Source organism: Mytilus trossulus, chromosome 1 (genome assembly GCF_036588685.1).
Source record: "Mytilus trossulus isolate FHL-02 chromosome 1, PNRI_Mtr1.1.1.hap1, whole genome shotgun sequence".
NCBI lineage: Eukaryota > Metazoa > Mollusca > Bivalvia > Mytilida > Mytilidae > Mytilus > Mytilus trossulus.
In genome coordinates this window covers 35,224,082-35,248,885 of record NC_086373.1, presented here as the reverse complement: position 1 = coordinate 35,248,885, position 24,804 = coordinate 35,224,082, and the positions used below count along the sequence as shown (strand labels likewise).

At 31.8% G+C, this 24,804-nt stretch overlaps 1 protein-coding gene across 6 annotated transcripts; it reads left to right on the top strand.

The window, feature by feature from the left end:
• The first annotated feature begins 6,146 nt into the window (after nucleotides 1-6,146).
• Nucleotides 6,147-19,293, top strand: LOC134722667 (sialin-like). Of its 6 annotated transcripts, none has more exons than XM_063586309.1 (9): nucleotides 6,147-6,273; nucleotides 8,767-9,013; nucleotides 9,465-9,624; nucleotides 9,983-10,095; nucleotides 11,314-11,448; nucleotides 12,143-12,347; nucleotides 13,496-13,643; nucleotides 14,148-14,262; nucleotides 15,056-19,293. In XM_063586309.1, exons 2-9 carry the CDS (start codon nucleotides 8,822-8,824, stop codon nucleotides 15,209-15,211), a joined length of 1,224 nt encoding a protein of 407 aa, XP_063442379.1. In that variant the 5' UTR covers nucleotides 6,147-6,273; nucleotides 8,767-8,821; the 3' UTR covers nucleotides 15,212-19,293. The 6 variants fall into 6 exon arrangements, with proteins under 6 accessions (XP_063442379.1, XP_063442359.1, XP_063442365.1 ...); XM_063586289.1 differs by having other exon boundaries at nucleotides 6,147-6,294; XM_063586295.1 differs by having other exon boundaries at nucleotides 6,147-6,310.
• The last annotated feature ends 5,511 nt before the right edge of the window (nucleotides 19,294-24,804 follow it).

Here is a 24,804-nt window from a genome sequence, read left to right as displayed (position 1 = left end):
AACGTACAGATGAGATAACTCTAAAAACTAAAAGCTCAATACATGAAAAATATAATCCCATTTCCCTAGCACAACACATAGTAGACAATCCCCAAAATCCGAAGCATATAACATTACAGACAATCCCAACATCCGTAGCATATAACATGACAGACAACCCCAAAATCCATAGCACAATACATGTCAGACAACCCAAAAATCCAAAGCATATAACACGACAGACAACAACAAAATCCATAGAACAATACATGACAGACAACTAGAAAAATAATAGCACAACGCTTTGCAGACAACCCAAAATCCGAAGCACATTACATGACAGGCAATCCCAAAATCCATAGCACAATACACGATAGACAACCCGAAAATCCATAGCACAAGATATGACAGACCACTGCAAATATCCATAACATAACACATAGTGGACAACTCATGAATCCAAAGCATATTACCTGAAAAACAACCCTAAAATTCATAGCACAATACATGACAGACAACCCTAAAATCAATAGCATTATACATGACAGACAACTGCATCGCACAATACATGACAGACAACCCCAGAATCCATAGCTCATCATTTTGCAGACAACCCAAAATCCGAAGCACATTACATAACAGGCAATCCCAAAATCCATAGCACAATACACGACAGACAACCCGAAAATCCATAGCACAATACACGACAGACAACCCGAAAATCCATAGCACAATACACGACAGACAACCCGAAAATCCATAGCACAAGACATGATAGACCACTGCAAATATCCATAACATAACACATAGTGGACAACTCATGAATCCGAAGCATATTACCTGAAAAACAACCCTAAGATTCATAGCACAATACATGACAGACAACCCTAAAACCAATAGCATTATACATGACAGACAACTGCATCGCACAAAACATGACAGACAACCCCAGAATCCATAGCACAACACTTTGCAGACAACCCAAAATCCGAAGCACATTACATGACAGGCAATCCCAAAATCCATAGCACAGTACACGACAGACAATCCGAAAATCCATAGCACAAGACATAACAGACCACTGCATACATCCATAACATAACACTTAGTGCACAACTCATAAATCCGAAGCATGTTACATGAAAATCAATCCTAAAATTCATAGCACAATACATGACAGACAACCCTAAAATCAATAGCATTATACATGACAGACAACCCCAAAATCCATAGCACAATACATGACAGACATCCCTAAAATCAATAGCATTATGCATGACAGACAACTTCATCGCACAATACATGACAGACAATTCCAAAATCCATAGCACAAAACATGACAGAAAACACCAAAATCCATAGCACAATACATGACAGACAACTCAAAAATTAATAGCACAATTAATGACAGACAACACCAAAATCAATAGCACAACCCAAACAACCCGAAGCATATTAAATGAAGGCAATCCAAGAATCCTTAGCACAGTACAAGCCATACAACCATGAAATCCATAGTACATTCAGTACATAATATAAGGACAACTCTAGCAACTAAGTACAATACATGACAGACAACTCCGAAATTCATATCACAATACATATGATATGAGATAACTGTAAAAATCAATTGTTCTATTCATAAATGGCCTTGTAAATGACCTTGATCATGCAAACACTCAACCAATTATTATAGGAGATGTTAAATTAACATCATTATTATATGCAGATGACATTATTTTATTATCTGAAACCCAAGAAGGGCTACAAAATGCACTAAATGAGTTAACTAAATTTTGTTCCCTATGGAAACTTGATGTTAACAAACAAAAATCAAAAATTATAATATTCAATTCTAATGGAAAATCTCACTGTAACTATTTTAAAGTAGAAAAAGAAAATCTTGAGACTGTTAAATCTATTTGTTACCTTGGAATAACTATAAATTGTTCAGGAAGTTTAAGTCATTCAAAAAAAAATCTTATGGAAAAAGGAAGAAAGGCTTGGTTTAAAATTAAAAAAACAGTCTCTTTAGATAATCCCTGCAGTATGCTTGAAAAATTATTTGATACTTTAGTTGTTCCAATAACTCTTTATGGAAGTGAAGTTTGGGGTGTAAGCCAAGTGTTCAAAGATTCAGATCCATTTGAACATTTACATATTAAATTTATTAAAGAAATTTTAGGTGTACAGTGCAAAACAACAAATGTAGCCTGTTTAACTGAGACAAACAGAATCCCTTTGTACTTTAAAATTCAGCTTTCAGCTATAAAATTTCTAAACCATATTGTAAACTCGCCTAACACTTTAGTCCATAAAATATATAATAATGTAGAGAAAACAAGTAAATGGGTTAACATTGTAAAAGACTGGTTAAATAAATTAGGTTTTGGTCATCTCACTTTTGATACTTATAATTTAAAATATCACATAAATAGTATCCAACAAAAAATCTATGACCAGGCTCATCAAATTATAAATTGTTCTATCAATAAATGTGAAAAATTTAATTTCTTTTGTCATACTAAAAGAATTAGAAAAAGGCCCCCATATATTGATATATGTAAATTCAAAACTGACCGATCAGTTTTCAGTAAATTTAAACTAAGTGCACATTCCCTAGCAATTGAAAGAGGGCGTACGTTATACCAACATTGAAAGAAGTAAACGCATTTGCTTATCCTGTAACAGACAAGAAATTGAGGATGAATACCATTTCTTCTCAATCTGTCCATGCTATAAATCATTAAGGGATACCTATATACAAAATATTAATAAAAATCTTAATTTCAATTTTATTAAATTGCAGTCCACTATAACACTTAAGCATTTGACTGTACTTTTAAATAGCAGTCTACCAGTCATTATAAAAATCACCATAAAGTATATTAATGATTGTAATTTATTAAGAACATCTGTATAACTTGTATTTCTTTTAATATGCATTGCCAACCTAATTTTTGTTTGTGTTCTTTTTTCAATTGTTCATGAACATTAATAATGTGTTAACTGTTGATATTTATAGCCTTTTTTAGCTCACCTGGCCCAAAGGGCCAAGTGAGCTTTTCTCATCACTTGTCGTCCGTCGTCCGTCGTCGTCGTCGTCGTCCTGCGTCCGGCGTTAACTTTTACAAAAATCTTCTCCTCTGAAACTACTGGGCCAAATTTAACCAAACTTGGCCACAATCATCATTGGGGTATCTAGTTTAGAAATTGTGTCCGGTGACCCGGTCAACCAACCAAGATGGCCGCCATGGCTAAAAATAGAACATAGGGGTAAAATGCAGTTTTTGGCTTATAACTCAAAAACCAAAGCATTTAGAGCAATTCTGACATGGGGTAAAATTGTTTATCAGGTCAAGATCTATCTGCCCCGAAAATTTCAGATGAATCGAACAACCTGTTGTTGGGTTGCTACCCTAAATTGGTAATTTTAAGAAAATTTTGCTGTTTTTGGTTATTATCTTGAAAAATATTATAGAGATAAACTGTAAACAGCATTAATGTTCAGCAAAATAAGATTTACAAATAAGTCAACATGACCGAAATGATCAAATGACCCCTTTAGGAGTTATTGCCCTTTATAGTCAATTTTTAACCATTTTTCCTAAATCTTAGTTATCTTTTACAAAAATCTTCTCCTCTGAAACTACTGCGCCATATTAAACCAAACTTGGCCACAATCATCATTGGGGTATCTTGTTTAAAAATTGTGTCCGTTGACCTGGTCAACCTACCAAGATGGCTGCCATGGCAAAAAATAGAACATGGGATAAAATGCAGTTTTTGGCTTATAACTCAAAAACAAAAGCATTAAGAGCAAAACTGGCATGGGTTAAATTGTTTATCAGGTCAAGATCTATCTGCCCTGAAAATTTCAGACGAATCGATAGTCAATTTTTAACAATTTTCATAAAATTTGTAAATTTTTACTAACACTTTCAACTGAAACTACTGGGCCAATCATTATAGATGGGGATATATGTACGCAGCAAGAATGTTCAGTAAAGTTAGATCTACAAACATATCACCATCACCAAAACACAATTTTGTCACGAATCAATCTGTGTCCTTTGTTGAATATTCACATATACAAATGTACCAAGGTGAGCGACACAGGCTCTTTAGAGCCTCTAGTTCTTCTTTGCTGTGAATACCACTGTCACTCTAATATAATTGAAATCAATTTAACTATTGTAAGTTTATTGTCTTAATTTTGTATGCCATAACCATTTAATGTAAATGTGTTTGTGCTAATAAAATATTGTCTATTGTCTATGACAGATAATCTCAATATTCACAGCACAGAAAATGACATTAGACAGACGACCCCTAAATACAAAAAAATATATCAGCAGACAATAAAAAATCACAGTACAATACATGTCATGACAGAATGTTGAAAGTCATAGCTTGACAGATCTCATATAAAATTAAATTACAACAGCCAAAAGAAAAATGTTTTGAATCTCAAGAGCTCTAATTGGTGAAATTAAACCATATGTGGCTTTTGTCAGAGACTGTTCATGGTTAAATTGTTTAAAATATGATGTCTTATAAACGGGATATTTACCAATACGCTTTTGTGAGATGTCTATAATGACCAGATACGACTTATCAGCGTCATGTAAGTTAACAGAAGAAGCACTGCGAATTCATTAGCGAGGGTAAACTAGACATGCTTACCTACCCTTCTGGTTATTTCTGTATCGTCTGCGACGAAAGTCGCGGAAGGCGAGACATAGATATAGCATTTCTGGTGGCGGCGGCGGATGACGAAATTTACCATTTTGTTATTATTTTTTTTCTTTTATCTCGAAAATAATTATAGGGAGTTAAACACTTTAGTCAAAATAATCAGCAAGACAAGTCAAAATGAGTAAACATGGCTGAAATCGTCACACGACTCCTTATTAGGATCATTGCTCTTCTGTCTGTCTGTCTGTCTTGCATGTATAGTTCTTGTTACATTTAGAAGTCGGTAGGCAAATTGCATGTCTGTAACCATTAATGATTAATGTGTCGATACTTTTGTGGGAGATTACTATGGCATTCATATATTCAATTATAAATTTTGTTTAATTTGTTTTCCCACTACCCCCTCCCTAAATTGTCAATAAGTTTCACCTTTTTTATAATGTAAAAAATATGAAATATTTGAACTTTTAAAGAACATACTTTTTTCAAACGGAATATATTACGGATTTAATACTTAATTGGTCCGAAACAAAAAAATGGGTCTCACTAATTAGCGACAACAAGCGTCAAGAAGCGACAACAAGCGACAAGAAGCGACAACAAGATTATTTTAGCGACAACAGGCGACAAGAAGACTATTTAGCGACAAGAAAACATTTTTTTTATTAGTTATAAAGAAATTTGAATGTAATGTTGTTTTTTTTTAAATTTTCGAGCAGATATGTCTTATCAAAATGTTTTATTATATAGATAGACGAAGAAATGAAACATTTGTGAGGAAGAAAGAGATTGTGAATTTATAGTAGTATCTTGGTAGATGAAGAAATTAACATTTGTGAAGAAGAAAGAGATAAGGGGGGATAGGAGGGGTCCTGATCCCGAAATTCCGGGCTTAAAAACACGAAATCCCGAAATCCCGAATTTAAATAAAGAAAATCCCAAATTATAAGATAAATAATATGTTCTAAAACACAAGGAAAAGTAATATCATAATACAATTATTAAACGTACGTAATACTGGCTGTTATACATTATAGATGATAAAATAAATATTTAAATAATGTTTCATTTTTTTCTATCAATTTTAACTTTCTTGTCGCTAAAATTATTTTCTTTTGCATATTCTTTTAATATTTATTGCAATTATTAATTTTAATTAAAAAAAATAAGTTTTCTTGTCGCTAAATAGTTTCTTGTCGCTTGTTGTCGCTTAAATAATTTTTGTTGTCGCTTCTTGTCGCTTGTTGACGCTTGTTGTCGCTAAAATTCTTGTTGTCGCTAATTAGTGAGACCGAAAAAAATAGACAAAACCGCTTAAAACATAGAAAACAATTTCATTTCATTTTATCAAATAAATAGATTGAAAGTCATCTTGCATCAATAATGATTTAATTACAAATTAATGAAGAAAATAATACTGATGTGTGCCATATCAAGTCACGATATTTTCTTCACTTATTATAGTTGTCTTCATTGGCATAAGCGGTTACGTATGAATCGGATGTCTGCCACGTACTGAACAAGGTTTTACAAGCAAATACCCAGTTAATCCTATTAAGCACCATTATAAAAAGTCATTGAATGTCACAAGAAAGGGTACAAGAACAAATAATAGCAGTAAATATTGTTAATTGTAAGGATATATGACGCACAGACAGGACACCATGAGACAACGTCCCTACGACATCCATGTAAAAGATTTCACATATGTTCAGATATGAGCCATACAATATTTCCTCTGACTGCTATACCTTTCTCATATTCTCTGTGAAAGTTGAGTGGAGCTTTTTTTCTATCTTACAAACCTGTGATAGTATGTTGCATGTCGCACTTCTATGTCCCCCTGCACAATGCTTTGTAATGTAAATTGTAGGGTACATGTATACAAATCGTAGACCTACTAACGGTCTTGTGACAGGACTTTCAGTGTACACTTCTTGCCAGATTTTTACGAAATTTATTTCATAGGTAAAAATCAGCATGGTCTTCGACCAGTTCGAAATTTATTGCAGATCGACAAGTTTTAAAAGAGTTATGAGATGCGCCCGAGTTAATTACACTTTTATAGAGATCGACTCATAACCGGGAAGAAGAAGAAGTTATGACCCTTGGAAATATTATTACATGGAATATGCATGCATTGTTAGCCCTCTTATGTGTAAAATTCTTGACAGATTTTTATGAGACTTTGAAATATCATAGGTTTATATTTCATAATTTGCAAGGTCTCAAACAAGTTCCAAAATCAGTCATACCTGCCAACTTTCACGATTTAGGCGTGTACTACACAATTTTTACCCTTTGTCACGATTGCACGATCATGTTCCTGAAAAACCCTCTAAAACATGATTTGGTGAAATCTACACGAAAATATTGTTGTTCCCGATTTTGAACTGTGTCCAACGGAGGAAAATCGTGTTCAGCCAATCAAATTGTATGTTTCTCATGATCAAATTAATCAGACAATCAAAAACGTTTTCTCTCAAAATTATTTTAACATGCAAGATATTGAACTTGTGTTGTCATGGTTGTATTCCTCTGTTTGTTGGTCAGAATTGTAAAATCGTGAACATGGCAAATGATTATTCAACTGCATGGAGGTTATTACACAGAATAAAAATAAAAGCATGGCTGATTGACAAACTTCAATGATGCAGTATTACCATGAAGATAATAAATAGTAGTTTATTCACTAATTTATTGACATTACACTTGCTGTAATATAATTAAACAACATCAACATGAGGAATCACTTAAATGAGGGCCTACCCTTAGTCAAGGGGTCATTTTACTCAAGAGATTGTAAAAAATAAAATAGAAAAATGTAGATTTATTAACTTATAAATGGGAAATTCTGACATTATATTTGGAACAGCTTTTCTATATGAAGGTCCAATTATTTTGAATAATAAAGAAGATATAAGGCCAAGAACATATCAAAATTCTTGGACATGTGTTGACGATATACATGTAATACTAGATAGATCATAAGATTTGTAGTTCTTTGGGAAAAGTTTCTTTAAATAATATGAATGTGTGCTCATTTGTACTTAAAAAGTGTTTTTTAATGTCCTAACATTGAGGGGGTATCCCAAGGTGTTGTTCCCAACCTGATAAAGGTCCTTCTTTGTGTATAATTTTAAATTGGAAAAGTCAACAACTATTAAGTATCCTTACACATGAAAACAATTCCTGGTCTTATAGCTACATGCTCATATTTTCTGCTGATATAATAACTAGAATCATGTTAATTAACTTAAGAAAAAGGCATGTAAGCTCATCTTACAAATATGACACTTTTTCTAGATCACAAAACAGTACGCGCAAAATAGTCGTCGCAAAGAATTGTAACCTTTGAAATTGTTGTCACACGCTAAAACCCCCATGGGCATTTTCAAAAGTTGGCAGGTATGATCAAGTTTTAAGAGTTATGCCCCTTAGAAATGTTGATTATATGTAAAATTGTATTGATTTTGCTCTCAAGTCTTCAAACTCTCATAAAATATGTGCATCCTGAGGGATATTGGAACTCAGTTATTTTTATTATCATGGTCTTCTGAAATATTCATGTAAAACATACACATGAAACAAGTTGATATATTTTGATTATTCTTTATTTTCCTCTGATTATTGGTTTCAAATTTTGTTTGAAAATCCATACTTCAGATCACAATACATAGGCTTAAATATGAATAATCCTTGAATTTTTTAATTGAAACCAATTTTTTACAAATGTTTTACAGGAAAAATTCGATGAAGTTTTACTTTTTTAGGCCAAATATTTTGTCATGCTCTGTCTGACTTGTCTGAATGTTTAGAAACTGCTTGTACACATTTTAAAGATTATACATGTAAATAATAATCAAAATAAAAGACAAACAGTAAACAACACCTATCATAAAAAAAAAAGACAGAGCAAAAGACATCAAAGAGACACTGAAATATCATGATTTAAAGAAAACTGACATAGCTAATTAGAATCTTCAAGAAAACATTCCATGCAACACTATGACTATTTACATATATATAACAATAATAAATTATTTAAAGTAATAACTTGTTCTTAATTTTTTTTTATTATATTTTCAGTTATTCAAGAAATGATGATGATTGAGATAATATAATACTAGGTTATAATCATAACATGAAGATGAATAAAATGTTAACAAAACCTTCACATACCATAGCGTTGTGTTCAATTGCTAACTTTATAAATGCAGCAGACAGAGTCATTATGCCTATAGCTATTGTTCCTATGGCAGATGAATATAATTGGGACTTGCATGGACAAGGATGGGTACTCAGTTCATTTGCTGTTGGATATATGAGCAGTCAGGTAAAGAACACATGAAGCAAAACTGCAATTTTTGTCATAATCAAATGATACAATGTAAATATTTCAAGCTCGAAAAGAATTATTCATTTCCTAATGTTAAGCGGCAGAGTGTTCTAGGTAGATCATATAAAGCCATCACTAGCCTGTCAACTCTTTGCTTGTGAGTTTGAAACCTGCGCATGGCAGGCAGATGCGTTTGTCTCCAATTTATATTGACTAGAAGTGCCAGTTTCCTTCCAAGGTTGATTGCATCCTCTCCTTGAACTCATGCTTCTTCCACAATATAGCCAAAAACAAATGAAGAATGCTGAAAGTGGCTTTGAATATAAACAATCAATCAATCTGAAAGTTAACACTAATTTAAACAATCTTTATGATGGAGGAAGGAATGTTGTGTAGATCAGTAGGAGCAATCAATAGTCATGATTTTAACTTTTACCTATAATTTCAGGTTTTTGGAGGTAGTGGATCAAAGAAGTATGGTGGAAAAGCTATATTATTAATATCTGTTCTCCTTTGGTCTTTTTCTACACTCATGGTACCTTTCTGTGCCCCATCTATTAACCTGTTGATATTTTCTCGAGTTTTACTCGGACTTGGAGAAGGGCTAGGTAAATTAAATAACATTGATTATGTAGAATTTGTTTCTAATTCTTCTTAAAACACTATTTTTGAACAGTTTAAGCTCACCTTGCCTAAATGTATCAAATTGAACTGTTTCTGCTGTTAATAAAAGCTCTGCATGTAATTGTTGGGGTTTTTTTTCACACAACAATTTTATTTGTTTTGCTTTAATTTAGTTTTAAATGTGTTGTTTTCTTTATTAAATGTTAAATGATTGTCTAAATTTTTTATTACCGGGTAACTTGTCATAATTCATTTGGTTTTGTTTGATACATCTATATATGTAAACAGTTGCTCCTTATTTCTTTGTGGAAAGATAACCATATTCTGTAATATATTTTCTAGGTCTTCCAACAATTTTCCATATCTTCGCTCACACCATTCCTGGAGAAGAAAGATCTAGAGCATTTGGTTACCTAGTAGCTTGTGGATCAATAGGTCAAACAGTGGCTTCTGTGGTAAGTAAACAATGAATAAGTGGGATATGAACAGAAGTTCTGTATTCAATTGAGAATTTCTTAACCTGTGCAAAATTAGTGTTTAACGCGCTCAACAATTTCTATACAAAATACATTGAATGGAAATTGTTATGAAACACTAAAAACATTATAATGCAAAATAAACATGGAATTTATGGAAAATTGCAAGCACAAGAAATTATGCAAATTCCATAATCAAAAATAATTCCAATTTGAATTAATAGGCTGTTATTTGTACATTTAATAGTAAAGTGATGTTGTATAATTTCCAATGAGACAAGGATCAACAACTAAGCAATGAAGAAAAATATAATTTGCAATAATATATAAATAATTAATAGCTGTTAGGACAATGTAGGATGATAAAGTAGACTGTAAATCTGAGAAAATATTGTCAACTGAGGCAAAGGCAAGGTTGACAATGTCTTTATGAGGGTAACAATCTGTCCATCACCTCTCAGATATGTGTTATTTATTTTGATATACTGAATTTTCTATTATAACTGTCTATTAAATTTCAAAGTAATATTCTATGTTGTCTTTAACATAACAACCATCTGTAATTAATAAGGAACAGTCGATCAAGCTTCTCTGTGAAGAGCAATGAAATATTTGCCATGAGATAGAGTAAATTAATTCCCTTGCATTAAACAATCAAAATCAGGCATTTTGTCATGAAGTATGATAATTCCCATTATTCCACTGCATGTTGATTTTGATAGCAAAATCAACATTTGATTGGCTGAAACTTTCACACGTGACGTCGAAACAAAACTTCATTTTCACATTCCCCTCTGAAACGTAGGGACTAATTTTTGTGACATGACACATAGTTTATGTACATAACGTCTTGAACTTCTTACTTTCTAGATAGCCTTAGCAAATATCATTATCATGTTCAAATCTATTTCAGACATTAAAACAAAAAGACTTTTTAAATAATTTTAAAATGTTTATCTGTACTGTTTATCAATAAGTATGTCATGTTGAGTAATCTGCATATCTCCCTCAGGCACGGGAAATAAATGTATAATATTGTTGTGGGTCCTTGTTTTTATAACTTTTTTGCAATGTTTATCAAGTGTGTGCTACCAAAAAGTTACTTTGATACATTACATTGTATAGTAAATGTACTTACAAATTGAAAAGAAAATCAGCACATCATAAGAGTACATACTTTTGTTGATCGTATTTTAGATATTACCACATATGTCCTGGCCTTGGATGTTCTATTTGTTTGGTTTTATGGGTATTTTCTGGGTATTAGCTTGGGCAGTTTTATACCAAGAAGCCAGAACATCAACAGAAGAAGAATTTATTGAACCTCCAAAAGTAAGTAAACAATTGTTTCTGCAAATCATACGGTCACTTAAACCCTTTGTCTTCTTAACCGCCTCTGCAATCTTGTAATAGCAGTAAGAGCAAAGACTGGTCATTTCAGTCAGAATAATATGTCTGGTAAGTGTAACATGTCTTCTAGAATATATAAAAAAGAAGATGTGGTATGATTGCCAATGAGACAACTATCAACAAAAGACCAAAATGACACAGACATTGACAACTATAGGTAACAGTACAGCCTTCTAGACTGTTACTTTGTGAAATAGCCTGTTAAAAATCATGTTAAATGTTGGGTTATTTATCATCTCTTGTAATTGTGTAAACATACTCTCCCCCTGGTAGACGTGTTATATTTGCCATTGGACATCAAACACAAATCCATCCCTCATCTTCCTTTACATATAATGCATTACCAGACTACATATAAGTGCAATCACAAAATATTTGTTTTATTTGCCATTTTCCAACCACCTAGGTCCAGTACAAATCCAGGTTCAAAAACATAAAAATTGAACCTAGATGGAAGATTAGCTGAAAGATCTATCCTATTGGTCTTTATGCATTTTCATTTCCAAACATCAATGCTTATCTGGTCTGTTTGACATACCTAAAAAATTGTTGACTATCCTATTTTGAATAGATTGTCAGGTTGAAAATGTAATACATGAAGTTTACTTTTTTGTAGGTATCTAATACCAACGTATCATGGAGAGAATTTTTATGCCATTGGCCGCTGTGGTCCATTTATATAGCACATTTTAGTATGAACTGGTCAAATTATATTATAATGCAGTGGTTACCAACATATATGAGAAGAACATTAGGTGCTAATCAAAGTTCTATAATGTTTACTGCTGTACCATATGTCATGAATTCATTAGTAGGTGTTGGTAAGTATACATGTATATTTAAAGTACACGTATTAAAAAGTAAAATCACAAAAATACTGAACTCCTTGGAAAATTCAAAACGGAAAAGTCCCTAATCAAATGGCAAAATCAAATGATAAAACACATCAAACATATGGACAACAACTGTCATATTCCTGACTTGGTACAGGGATTTTCAAATGTAGAAAATGGTGGATGGAACCTGGTTTTATAGCGCTAAACATCTCTCTTATTATCAAGGACATTTCATTGTTGACCTTCGGGGCTGTGAAGTCCAAGTAGTTCATCTACTGTATCCCTAGCCTCGCAGCACTGAAGCTATTAGTTCCAACCCAGCACATGGGCAGGTGCATTTTACTCCAATCATAATTTACTAGGATTGTCAGTTTTTCTGTCACCTGGATATTCCACACTTCGACACCGGAGTCTTTCCTGTACCAGGAAGAAGAAGAAAGGTTGATGGCTTTCTCCAGGAACTTCTGATTCCTCCACCAATAAAAACTGACCGCCACTATTTAGCCAAAAGTGCCCAAAGTGGTGTTAAGTGCCAGTCTGCCTAATAATCAGGCAGTGATGAAAACATGACCCAAAAAACCCACCCAATTTGACATTGATTTCAGTTCATAATATGTAGTTATGCACAAAAATAATATTCATTTCTGTTTTCTGTTCTGGTAATAGAAGATACAATTTGGTTGAAATGCACTAGAAATTAACAAATAAGGGGAGATAACTCTGTGATTTGCTATCATTCTAACCAATATTCTAACCGAGTTATTTGATATTACCAGACACACACAAACAAAAGACTAATAATTTTTAACTCAGGATGCTGGTTAGTATTAAATAGAATGATTAGCTCGGTGAGTTTTTTCTGATCATGTTTTGATTTTTACCTAAATTGCCTGATTCTTACAAAGACTGGCACTTCAAAAAAACAATCTTTATTTATAAATAACGAAATCTGGCTACCTAGATTTTGACATTAATGTTATTATAAATGGATTAATGGTTGAAGAAATTTGCAACATTTTAAAAATCTATTAGCAATACACTTGTATTACAACCATATGATAGCTATGTAATATCTAGAATTGTGAGCCATATATTTTAACAAAAAACTAATTGTTTGGATTCTCTTGTTTCAGTTGCTGGTCACTTTGCAGATTCATTAATAATAAAACATAAATGGACGACGGTGTCCGTGAGAAGATTAATGACAAGTATTGGTCTGTTAGGACCAGGATTATTTATCTTGTTTTTTAGTGCTGTTGATAATCTTCCTTTAGCTGTTTTGTAAGTATTTTATGGTTTATATCGAATAAAGTAGTAAACGTTTCTGAAAATATAGTTTAATTTCATGAAAGACCAGATGACAAATATTTTTTGTATAAAAAAGAATTGATGTTTTCAAATTTAAATTATCAATATTTGATGGAGTGAATTAAGCCAATTATGTCTACAGAAAAAATTAAATATAAAGGGCATATTTCTACATTCATCAATGAAATATGTTCAATACAATTATTAACTGTTAAAGTATTGAAAGTAAAACATGTGTTAAAAAAAATGATGGACAGACATCTATATAAATAATACAGTTAAACATAATAAAAAAGATAGATAAATACACTGAGCAAATTAACAAGAATATAAAACTTGTATAAAATACAATAAATGTTTGCTTATTTGTAAGATGAATTCATTTTTTAATATTGAGCCAAATTGGTCAATTATGTTAGTCAACCATACTTTTCTTATCTGTTGTCATTGTTATAACAACAAATTCTTTTTTTTCAGCTTTGTATCTTTATCACTTGGTTTAAGTGCATGTAATTCATCGGGTCACTTAAGTAATCATGCAGAGGTTGCACCTAATCATGCTGGCATTACGTTTGCCATATCAAATACATTGGTGAGTTCATTATATAGTATAATAGAATATTGGTTATTTTATGATCAACTGTTAGTAGAACCGTGATACATTGGTGAGTTCATCAGTAGAACCAGTTAAAGGCAGATCACATGCTTCTTGATTGATGATTTAGTTAATCTGTTGAGGACATGTTTGTTCAGTGTATGATGCCTGTGGCCTCACTATAGCATAGAGATTGAAAGATTGATTGCAAAGATAGCAGAGTGCATTCCATCATTCTATTTTTTTCAAATTAAGTATCGCTGATAAACATAAAAATCACTGGTTTGCTAAGAGTGTTGTCTTTTTTAGGATAGATTCTCTGAATAAATTTTCTAATCATATCCAGCCCTCCATACATTTTCTGTGGTGTTCATAATTCATTACCATTTTGGGTGCAGTCCAATCCCTTTCTCATTTCAACTGAACCGCCCATTAACTCTGAACCGCTGGTGACCATGGTTACGGTATCTATATAAATAGGGTGCAAACATTAATCCACCATTCTGTCTCTGGTGAAGGTCCCTTTTGGACTGAAACTGGTTAGGCTAGTAAACATCACCTAGCTCTGTTAATTATGTGTATTGGCATATACTATAATTTTACCCTTTCTCCTTTCAAATTGATTGTTCCATACCTTGCTAATATATTTATTTTTTGTTATTTTGTTATATTTCAGGCCACTATTCCGGGTAATGTTATTTTGTTATATTTCAGGCCACTATTCCGGATAATGTTATTTTGTTATATTTCAGGCCACTATTCTGGGTAATGTTATTTTGTTATATTTCAGGCCACTATTCCGGGTATTTTATGTGGACCTTTAACAGCAGAGTTAGTTTCACAAAGTCATGGACGATGGTTTCCTGTATTTATCATAGCAGCAGGAGTAAACTTTGTTGGTGCTATTATTTATCTAAGTCAAAGTGCTGCTAGTCAAGTGTTATAGTATTTAACTAAACAATTATAGTTATTTGTGATATCAAATTTTTCCCATGAATTTATGGTTGTAAGATTTGGGATTTTTATTTTGGGGCCAAAAGAACATATATTTTAGAGCAGAAAAGTTTCAAGTTGTCAAAATACATGTTTTTCACCTGGCTGGTCATTTTGAAATTGTGTGTTGTTTAAATCCTTGTCAGAAAGCAATGCCTATGTCATGGAGATTTTAGAAATTGTCTAATAAGAAATAATATGGTTTACACAAAGTGTGAGTACTAATATGGTTTACACAAAGTTTGAATAATAATATGGTTTACACAAAATGTGAATAATAATATGGTTTACACAAAATGTGAATAATAATATGGTTTACACAAATTGTAAATGATAATATGGTTTACACAAAGTGTGAATTCTTGAGATTATGAGTGTTTCTTTTCTTGATAATTTATGTTGTTTTATTAAAATTTTTTGCCAACATATATTTTTTGTTGTTTTTAAATGTAGAAAGAATCATGTTAAAAATCTCATTTTGTTGTCATTGACCATTGTAAGTGAATAATATTAAAACTGTTAAATAATAAGTAATCTTATATCTGTTCCATTAAATGGCTGTTCTATTCAAACATATATGGGACTGTGGGAAGACACTTTGGAAATAATGTAACTGCTTATATCAGCATTTTGAGACTTGTTTACATTTTAAACTTGTACAACATGATATTTACACCCACCAACAGTGGCACATTCAAGTTGCCTTCTCTAGGTCCCATACATGTCTTTATGGAACAGTCTAAAAGGGCATTACATATTTATATAATAGCAAAGGGTCCTAGATTCAACATACTGTTGTGTCTCAAATTTTAAACAAATTAATTAAACTAGTGAATATAACTTATTTTTCAATTTAAATGTAATTGGCCAATGTTAAGTTTAAGGGATATTTACAGCAGATTGTTGTATTGAGTGTGTAGGTAAAGGTAATATCTTTGGTTACCGTAAAGTCATTATTAAGTTGGCTAAACTACCCTCCATTAAGAGTAGACTAGTCTGACAGATAACCAATTTTTCTTCCTGTAAGAGTAGACTACTTTGAAAGGAGGATAGTATAACTTACCTAGTGATGACTGCACGGTTCAGTTAGCAAACAAACTAACCAAAGATTTTACCTTTAACTACACACTCAATGCAATCAGCTGAAAGGTAAAACCTATATTTTAAAGACTTGCAACAAATTTTCATCAGTAAATCTGGCAAGTCATTTCAGCTAGTACACTCTTTATCTGATGATTTAGTATACTGGTTTTGGTGGCAATCTTTAACATTTTTTGTAGGTCATGGTCAATTATTCTTTTACTTTATTTTTAATAAAATGTCAGTTCATATTAAGGTCATTTTACTTTTATAAGTATCTTAAGTAAAACAGTTGTTGTCCATTTGTTTGATGTGTTTCATCATTTGATTAGGGACTTTCTGTTTTTAATTTTCCTCGGAGTTCAGTATTTTTGTGATTTTACTTTTTCATCATTACACTTCTGGTTGGTTGGTCTTTTGTACTTAATTGCATTCAGTAAAAAATTAACAAATCAGTAGATTTGTTTTTTATTTGTTTAAATTTATTATTAAGGTCAAGGGCTTTTCTCTTTCAATAAGTACAATCATGCCTTTTGAAACAACTTTGATAATTATTTTGCATCTCGCAAAAAACACTTTACCAATAAATTTTGATTTAAAGATGTAGAGTGAAGAATGAATATTTGAATAGGCCAGTTGAAAATTATGAAGATGTTGTTTCTTTTATGGATAAAATAGATGAATTAGATTTAAAAAAAATAGCTACTGATTTCTCTATTACACAATCTTTGTTCCAATGGGTAAAAATATGAATGGAGTTAGCCCTTTTATATGTTGTAAGGTCACAAACTTTGTTCTTTTTTTAAAAATAAAAGATAAAAGTCGTTTATTGTAATTAGCACAATTATGCTAAAGCATATTTAAATTATACTATTAGCACGTGTTAGCAACATGAAATTTATATGTTTTGATAATATATAGTATATAAAAGAAGAGAGAACAACAAAAACATTTTGAACACTTTGTTTATGAAAAAGACAATATATATATATATATAACTATGCTAATATGAAATTCCTCAAGTTTCCAACTTTCACACACAATTCTAAAATATACTTATTGTTCTATTTCAATATTTTATTAATTATTTAATGCACATATGATAAAGGAATAAATAAAGCTGTTTTATAAAAGAAACGGTGTTACATTTATGCTGGTCTTGTACCAATTTTGAACCATAGTTTTAGAAACAAGAATGTTTTTTATTTTAATTTTTTTTTCAAAATATATCAATTTGTGTGTTTTTTGTTATTTAACACCCTGCATGATGAGCTAAAGAATAAAAATTTCAAATTGATGGCAATGATGAAAAGTGTTGATACATTTGTACTATAATGTGTAATAAAATACTGTGATATTTTGTAAAAAAGTATATATATATATTTATTTTGTGCATATTGAAGCTATATTTAATATTATATCTGCATACTTGCTTGAAGTATAACTGGTGTCTAACACCTTCATTTGTTATATAATTAGCCTATCAGATAAGCCTTCTTGTCAATTTTTGCCCTTGCCATTTATTAAAGGAACTTGGCTTTCTATTTCATGTGGTGGTATTTGGTGCCATTTTGTAAATGTAAATTACTATATTAGCTTTATTACATATTTTGTGCTCTGTGACATATGTTTTATATGTGTTTTGTTAACATACATTTAACATATGTATTGAGTACCAAACTGTTTTAAAACATATTCACTTTTTACTTTATTCGTTTTCTATCTTTAAATCAGGTTAAAACTTGTTTTTGTTTATACAACGGAATATATTGTTACACATGCCTCTTTGTGCAAATATAATTTGAGTTTTTAAATGACATTTTTCTTTCATTATACCAAAGACAAAAATCGTTATATTTCATATGTTGATTGAATAGTTTCAAATAATGATATTTTTAATATTAAAAATTCACTTTTTTTATTTTTAATCAAATTTCATTAAATGACATCTTTGTGTAAATATATGGTACAGAAAATAGTTCTCTGATTTCCCCAATAAAATATATTAATTGAATTCCCTGTACCAGTAATCACATCAATTCTAGCCTTTTTGTAGTTATGTGATTTCTTGGTTTTGCCAAAATCTGCATACTACTACTCGATTTATTTCACTTGACTGGGCGGATTTGACAATAATAAACCAGTCCATCTATAGATAGGTGTTTTAGGATAAACTTATGAATGAAATGTCCAGGAATTATTTTGTAAATTCAATTGATGACACTGATAGGTGATTAGAAATCAGTAATAATTATAAAGGCAATCATCCTTATCACACACATCTTCAAATAGACTGTCCTTGTGCAAATTAAAACATTAGCTCGATCAGTTGAAATAAAATAGATAGAAAATTTGTAATTTCTTGAAAATTTAAATTCATGGTTAACCTGTACCCACGAAAACCATGAAAATTGGTATCCAGCAAATAATAATGAATCCACAGTATACCCATAACTATTCTATTAAGGTGGTACCCAACACCTTGACCTATAATTAATTTGGCTTGTCTAATTTTCATAAAAATTTTACAAAAAATCAACTTTCAGCATTTGACAAAAATATCAAAAATTCCAAGAATTTGAACCAACCATTTTATCAGAAAAATTTCATTGGTTACATAGCAGTTTGACAAACACTAATTTTGATTATTGGGACGCTTAATATTTCCTTAACAATACAATGTGATTAAAATGTTGAGCTGATTTTACAGAGTTATCTCCCTGTAGTTTAAGGTACCACCTTAAATACATATTACCTGAAATACTTCATGCATTTACTGAATCATCTATTCTTTGTTGTCGTTAATGATGAAATTTGTGTTTCAACTTTAAGTATAGTATATAATGGCCTTGTTGAGATTATTTTCATGTTAACGTCCATTGTTGTTGTTTAATGTTATTGTCAAATTTTTGTCAACAAGTATTGACATGTGAACAAATAAATAACTTATTTTTACTTGGTTGTTTTATTTATTTGTATATGATATGAAAACAATAGATACCATAAAAGTTCCATCATTTAATTGGTTCTTGGATTATTGTATATGATATGAAAACAATAGATGCCATGAAAGTTTCATCAGTTCATTGGTTCTTGGATTATTGTATATAATATGAAAACAAAAGATACCATGAAAATTTGATCATTTCATTGGTTCTTGGATTATTTGTATATGGTATGAAAACAATGGATACCATGAAAAATCTATCATTTCATTGGTTCTTGGATTATTGTATATGATATAAACACAATAGATACCATAAAATTCCATCATTTCATTGGTTTGTGGATTATTGTATATGATATAAAAACAATAGATGCCATGAAAGTTCCATCATTTCAATGGTTCTTGGATTATTGTATATGATATAAAAACATTAGATACCATGAAAGTTCCATCATTTCATTGGTTCTTGGATTATTGTATATGATATGAAAACAATAGATACCATAAAATTTCATCATTTCATTGGTTCTTGGATTATTGTATATGATATGAAAACAATAGATACCATAACATTTCATCATTTCATTGGTTCTTGGATTATTGTATATGATATGAAAACAATAGATACCATGAAAGTTTCATCAGTTCATTGGTTTGTGGATTATTGTATATGATATAAAAACAATAGATACCATGAAAGTCCCATCATTTCAATGGTTCTTGGATTATTGTATATGATATGAAAACAATAGATACCATGAAAGTTCCATCATTTCAATGGTTCTTGGATTATTGTATATGATATAAAAACAATAGATGCCATGAAAGTTCCATCATTTCATTGGTTCTTGGATTATTGTATATGATATGAAAACAATAGATACTATAACATTTCATCATTTCATTGGTTCTTGGATTATTGTATATGATATGAAAACAATAGATACCATGAAAGTTTCATCATTTCATTGGTTTGTGGATTATTGTATATGATATAAAAACAATAGATACCATGAAAGTCCCATCATTTCAATGGTTCTTGGATTATTGTATATGATATAAAAACAATAGATGCCATGAAAGTCCCATAATTTCAATGGTTCTTGGATTATTGTATATGATATAAAAACAATAGATACCATGAAAGTCCCATCATTTCAATGGTTCTTGGATTATTGTATATGATATGAAAACAATAGATACCATGAACGTTCCATCATTTCATTGGTTCTTGGATTATTGTATATGATATAAAAACAATAGATGCCATGAAAGTTCCATCATTTCATTGGTTCTTGGATTATTGTATATGATATAAAAACAATAGATACCATGAAAGTCCCATCATTTCAATGGTTCTTGGATTATTGTATATGATATAAAAACAATAGATACCATGAAAGTTCCATCATTTCATTGGTTCTTGGATTATTGTATATGATATAAAAACAATAGATACCATGAAAGTTCCATCATTTCATTGGTTCTTGGATTATTGTATATGATATGAAAACAATAGATACCATGAAAGTTCCATCATTTCATTGGTTCTTGGATTATTGTATATGATATGAAAACAATGGATACCTTGAAAATTCCATCATTTCATTGGTTATTGGATTATTGTATATAATATGTAAACAATAAATACCATGAAAGGTCTATCATTTAATTGGTTCTTGGAATATTGTATATAGTATGAAAACGACATATACCATAAAATGTCTATAACTTAATTGTTTCATGACAATATCACTTATTTAGATACTGAGGAATTGGTTTGTGTTGAAAGTCTGAATCTTAGAATTAAAAAAGAAGCCAATGACTTTTTCGTATACCATGATAATTTGCATGCCCAAAGAGATGAAATGTTAAGGAATAAACATCAATGAGTCAGCATATATTCTTTAGCCACAATGTCTATCATCTCTTCATTAGATAATCAATTAATTCATGACTGCTTTTAAAATGTGTCTCAATTACTGAAAAGCTATTCATATATCAATTCATAGATTTTAAGTGGTAACTTGCAAAGTTTAAAGGAAAACATGTCACCCTGTACACTGGCACTGCCAGCCACTTTCTGCAAAAAGACATCATTTATCCTGTTGACAGGCTCTACTAGGAATTGTTTACTAGAGTATCAGTCTTCAGAATAATTGTCACCCTGTTCTCTTAGACTGCAGCAGACATGTGGCCTTGTCAACAGGCACTACCAACCTGTGTTCTCTCTTGTGCACATTGAATTAGTCTACATGAAGACATGTCATCCTGTCCTGTAAGACTGTAGCAGACATGTGGCCTTGTCAACAGGCACTACCAGCCTGTGTTCTCTCTTGTGCACATTGTAATAGTCTGCATGAAGACATGGCACCCTGTCCTCTAAGACTGCAGCAGACACGTGGCCTTGTCAACAGGCACTACCAGCCGGTGTTCTCTCGTGCACATTGAATTAGTCTACATGAAGACATGTCATCCTGTCCTGTAAGACTGCAGCAGACATGTGGCCTTGTCAACAGGCACTACCAGCCGGTGTTCTCTCGTGCACATTGTAAAAGTCTGCATGAAGACATGTCATCCTGTCCTCTAAGACTGCAGCAGACATGTGTCCTTGTCAACAGGCACTACCAGCCGGTGTTCTCTCTTGTGCACATTGTAATAGTCTGCATGAAGACATGTCATCATGTTCTCTAAGACTGCTGCAGACATGTGACCTTACCAGCCTGTGTTCTCTCTTGTGCACATTGTAATAGTCAGCATGAAGACATGTCATCCTGTCTTTTATGTGTTTTTCAACCTCATAAGGGAAGGAACTTCTATATCGATCCCCTTTAATTCCTGGATGAGTCTTGTCTTTCTCCACGTTGGATGTGTTCTTGCTAGCGTTTACAAGCAAACGATCGTAAGGAATTTTCTTTTTTGTTTGTCTCTTCGACTTTCTGGTAGCCATAATGTTAATAAATGGAACTACGAATATCCAAGTTTACAAGGAAGGAAAATAAAGCAAAGCTTACACAATTACTAGTAAGTTAAAGTTCCAATCTAGATGACGATAAAACTCCCAATGATCGCAGAATAAAAGAACAGTACTGTTACGGTACAATTCAAGAAAATATTTGCTTCACAATATAAAATAGCGTCCTTCTTTCCTTACAGAATTATCAATGATGAGTTCTTCCACGTGCAGCTCTTCTCAATAAGAAACAACCAATAAGAGTCGCATAGGTAGTCACAAGCCGCTATACACGAATAAACCAAGCCTACATTATATGTAAGCTTACAACAATGTTAAACTGGTCCGCCATTCCATCTATAGCCTTGCACCGAATGTAGCGATAAGTGAACACAACAGGAGTCCAGTTTAACAACAATGTGTGGACAAAACAAACAGATATAAAGTGTAAAAATGTCGAACATTGGCCGGGGTACAGCAGTCAACACTGTGTTGTTATCATAATCACATACAAAAACACATATATACGGTATGGGCTTTGCTCATTGTTGAAGGCTGTACTGTGACATATATCTGTTAATTTCTGTCTCATTTGCAATCATACCACATCTTCTATTGTATATTTGAAAATTAAAAATTAAAAAAAAATCCGCAGAAAAAATAATATGAATGCAAACAACCCTCCTACCATAATCCCTGAATATTAAACAGTAATTTTAATCATTTTGACAAATGATCTGAGTGAGACACCTTATTTTGACCGTTATAAATCAAATATTGTAGGGGATATCTAAGATACTAGTAAGAGGTTGGGGAATATTGAAATGTGTTTTTTTTTCCAAATCAGCTATCATATAACACCAAAACATGTATAAATCGATGACATTTATATTTCCCAGTGGCGGATCCAGAGGGGGGGTTCCGGGGGTGCGCACCCCCCCCCTTTATTTTGGCCGATCAATGCATTTGAATCGGGACATATGTTTTGCACCCCCCCCCCCCCTTTGCCCTGGGCTAGCACCCCCCCTTTCGAAAATTCCTGCATCCGCCACTGAATTTTCCCTTCGTAAGGTAACGATAGTTTGTACATAAACCACAATGTCGACCTACAAAACATGTTCCATTTCATTATCACATCCTCACTTTGCAATAGACGATAGTTCAATGCTTGGAATTGATTGCAATTGAAAATTACTTATCAACTATTAAGACCTTCCTTTTTATATGTATAAAAGACTTTCTCTAACAAATTGAAGGACTTTTTTTTTTTTTTTTTTTATTATCTCAATAGGCCTTGAAACAAACAGAATCGTATTTTGTTTTTGTCTTAATCGTATATATAATGCACCTTAAAGAAGAGAAATGATAACATTAAATGAAACTTTGTTTTAATTCAATTATTTTAGTTCTAATTCTTAAAAAGAAAGTTTCTCGTGAATTTGCAATTGATAGCGTTTTTGCTAAAATGGGACAAACATGAGAAAGATCAAGTGTTCAAAGTTTACAAGGGAGTCAATATTTTGTCATTAGAGTCCCGACTGGTGCTTATGTGTGTAATGGTATTGGTATTTTGTTACGTGCACACGTAAAAGTTCATACTGAACAATCTTTGGCATAAGATACTTGATCAAAGATGATAGTTTTGATATACACAGTCCTTCTATGTGTTTTATTAAAATTGAGAATGGAAATGGGGAATGTGTCAAAGAGACAACAACCCGACCAAAATAAAAAAAACACAACAGCAGAAGGTCACCAACAGGTCTTCAATGTAGCGAGAAATTCCCGCACCCGGAGGCGTCCTTCAGCTGGCCCCTAAACAAATATATACTAGTTCAGTGATAATGAACGCCATACTAATTTCCAAATTGTACACAAGAAACTAAAATTTAAATAATACAAGACTAACAAAGGCCAGAGGCTCCTGACTTGGGACAGGCGCAAAAATGCGGCGGGGTTAAACATGTTTGTGAGATCTCAACCCTCCCCCTATACCTGTAACCAGTGTAGAAAAGTAAAAGCATAACAATACGCACATTAAAATTCAGTTCAAGAGAAGTCCGAGTCTGATGTCAGAAGATGTAACCAAAGAAAATAAACAAAATGACAATAATACATAAATAACAACAGACTACTAGCAGTTAACTGACATGCCAGCTCCAGACTTCAATTAAACTGACTGAAAGATTATGATTTCATCATATGAACATCAGGCACAATCCTTCCCGTAAGGGGTTTAGTATCATACCATCATAACATATATGAGAAGAACATAACCCGTGTCATGCCAACCACTGTTTTTAGAATAAATGTGTTTAGTTCCGACGCAAAGACCTTATCAGTGACTCAATATTAACGCCAAAATATGCAATCTTTAATGACTTGACAACAGTATCGTAATTATATTCCTTCTTAATAAGTCTATTCAAAGGTTTTGTAAGTTTATGAGGTGAATACTGACACCTTTGTGCTTTATAAAGAATATTTCCATAAAAAATTGGATGTGAAATACCTGAACGTATAAAAAGTCTGCATGTTGAGCTATATTTACGAATGAAGTCTTTAT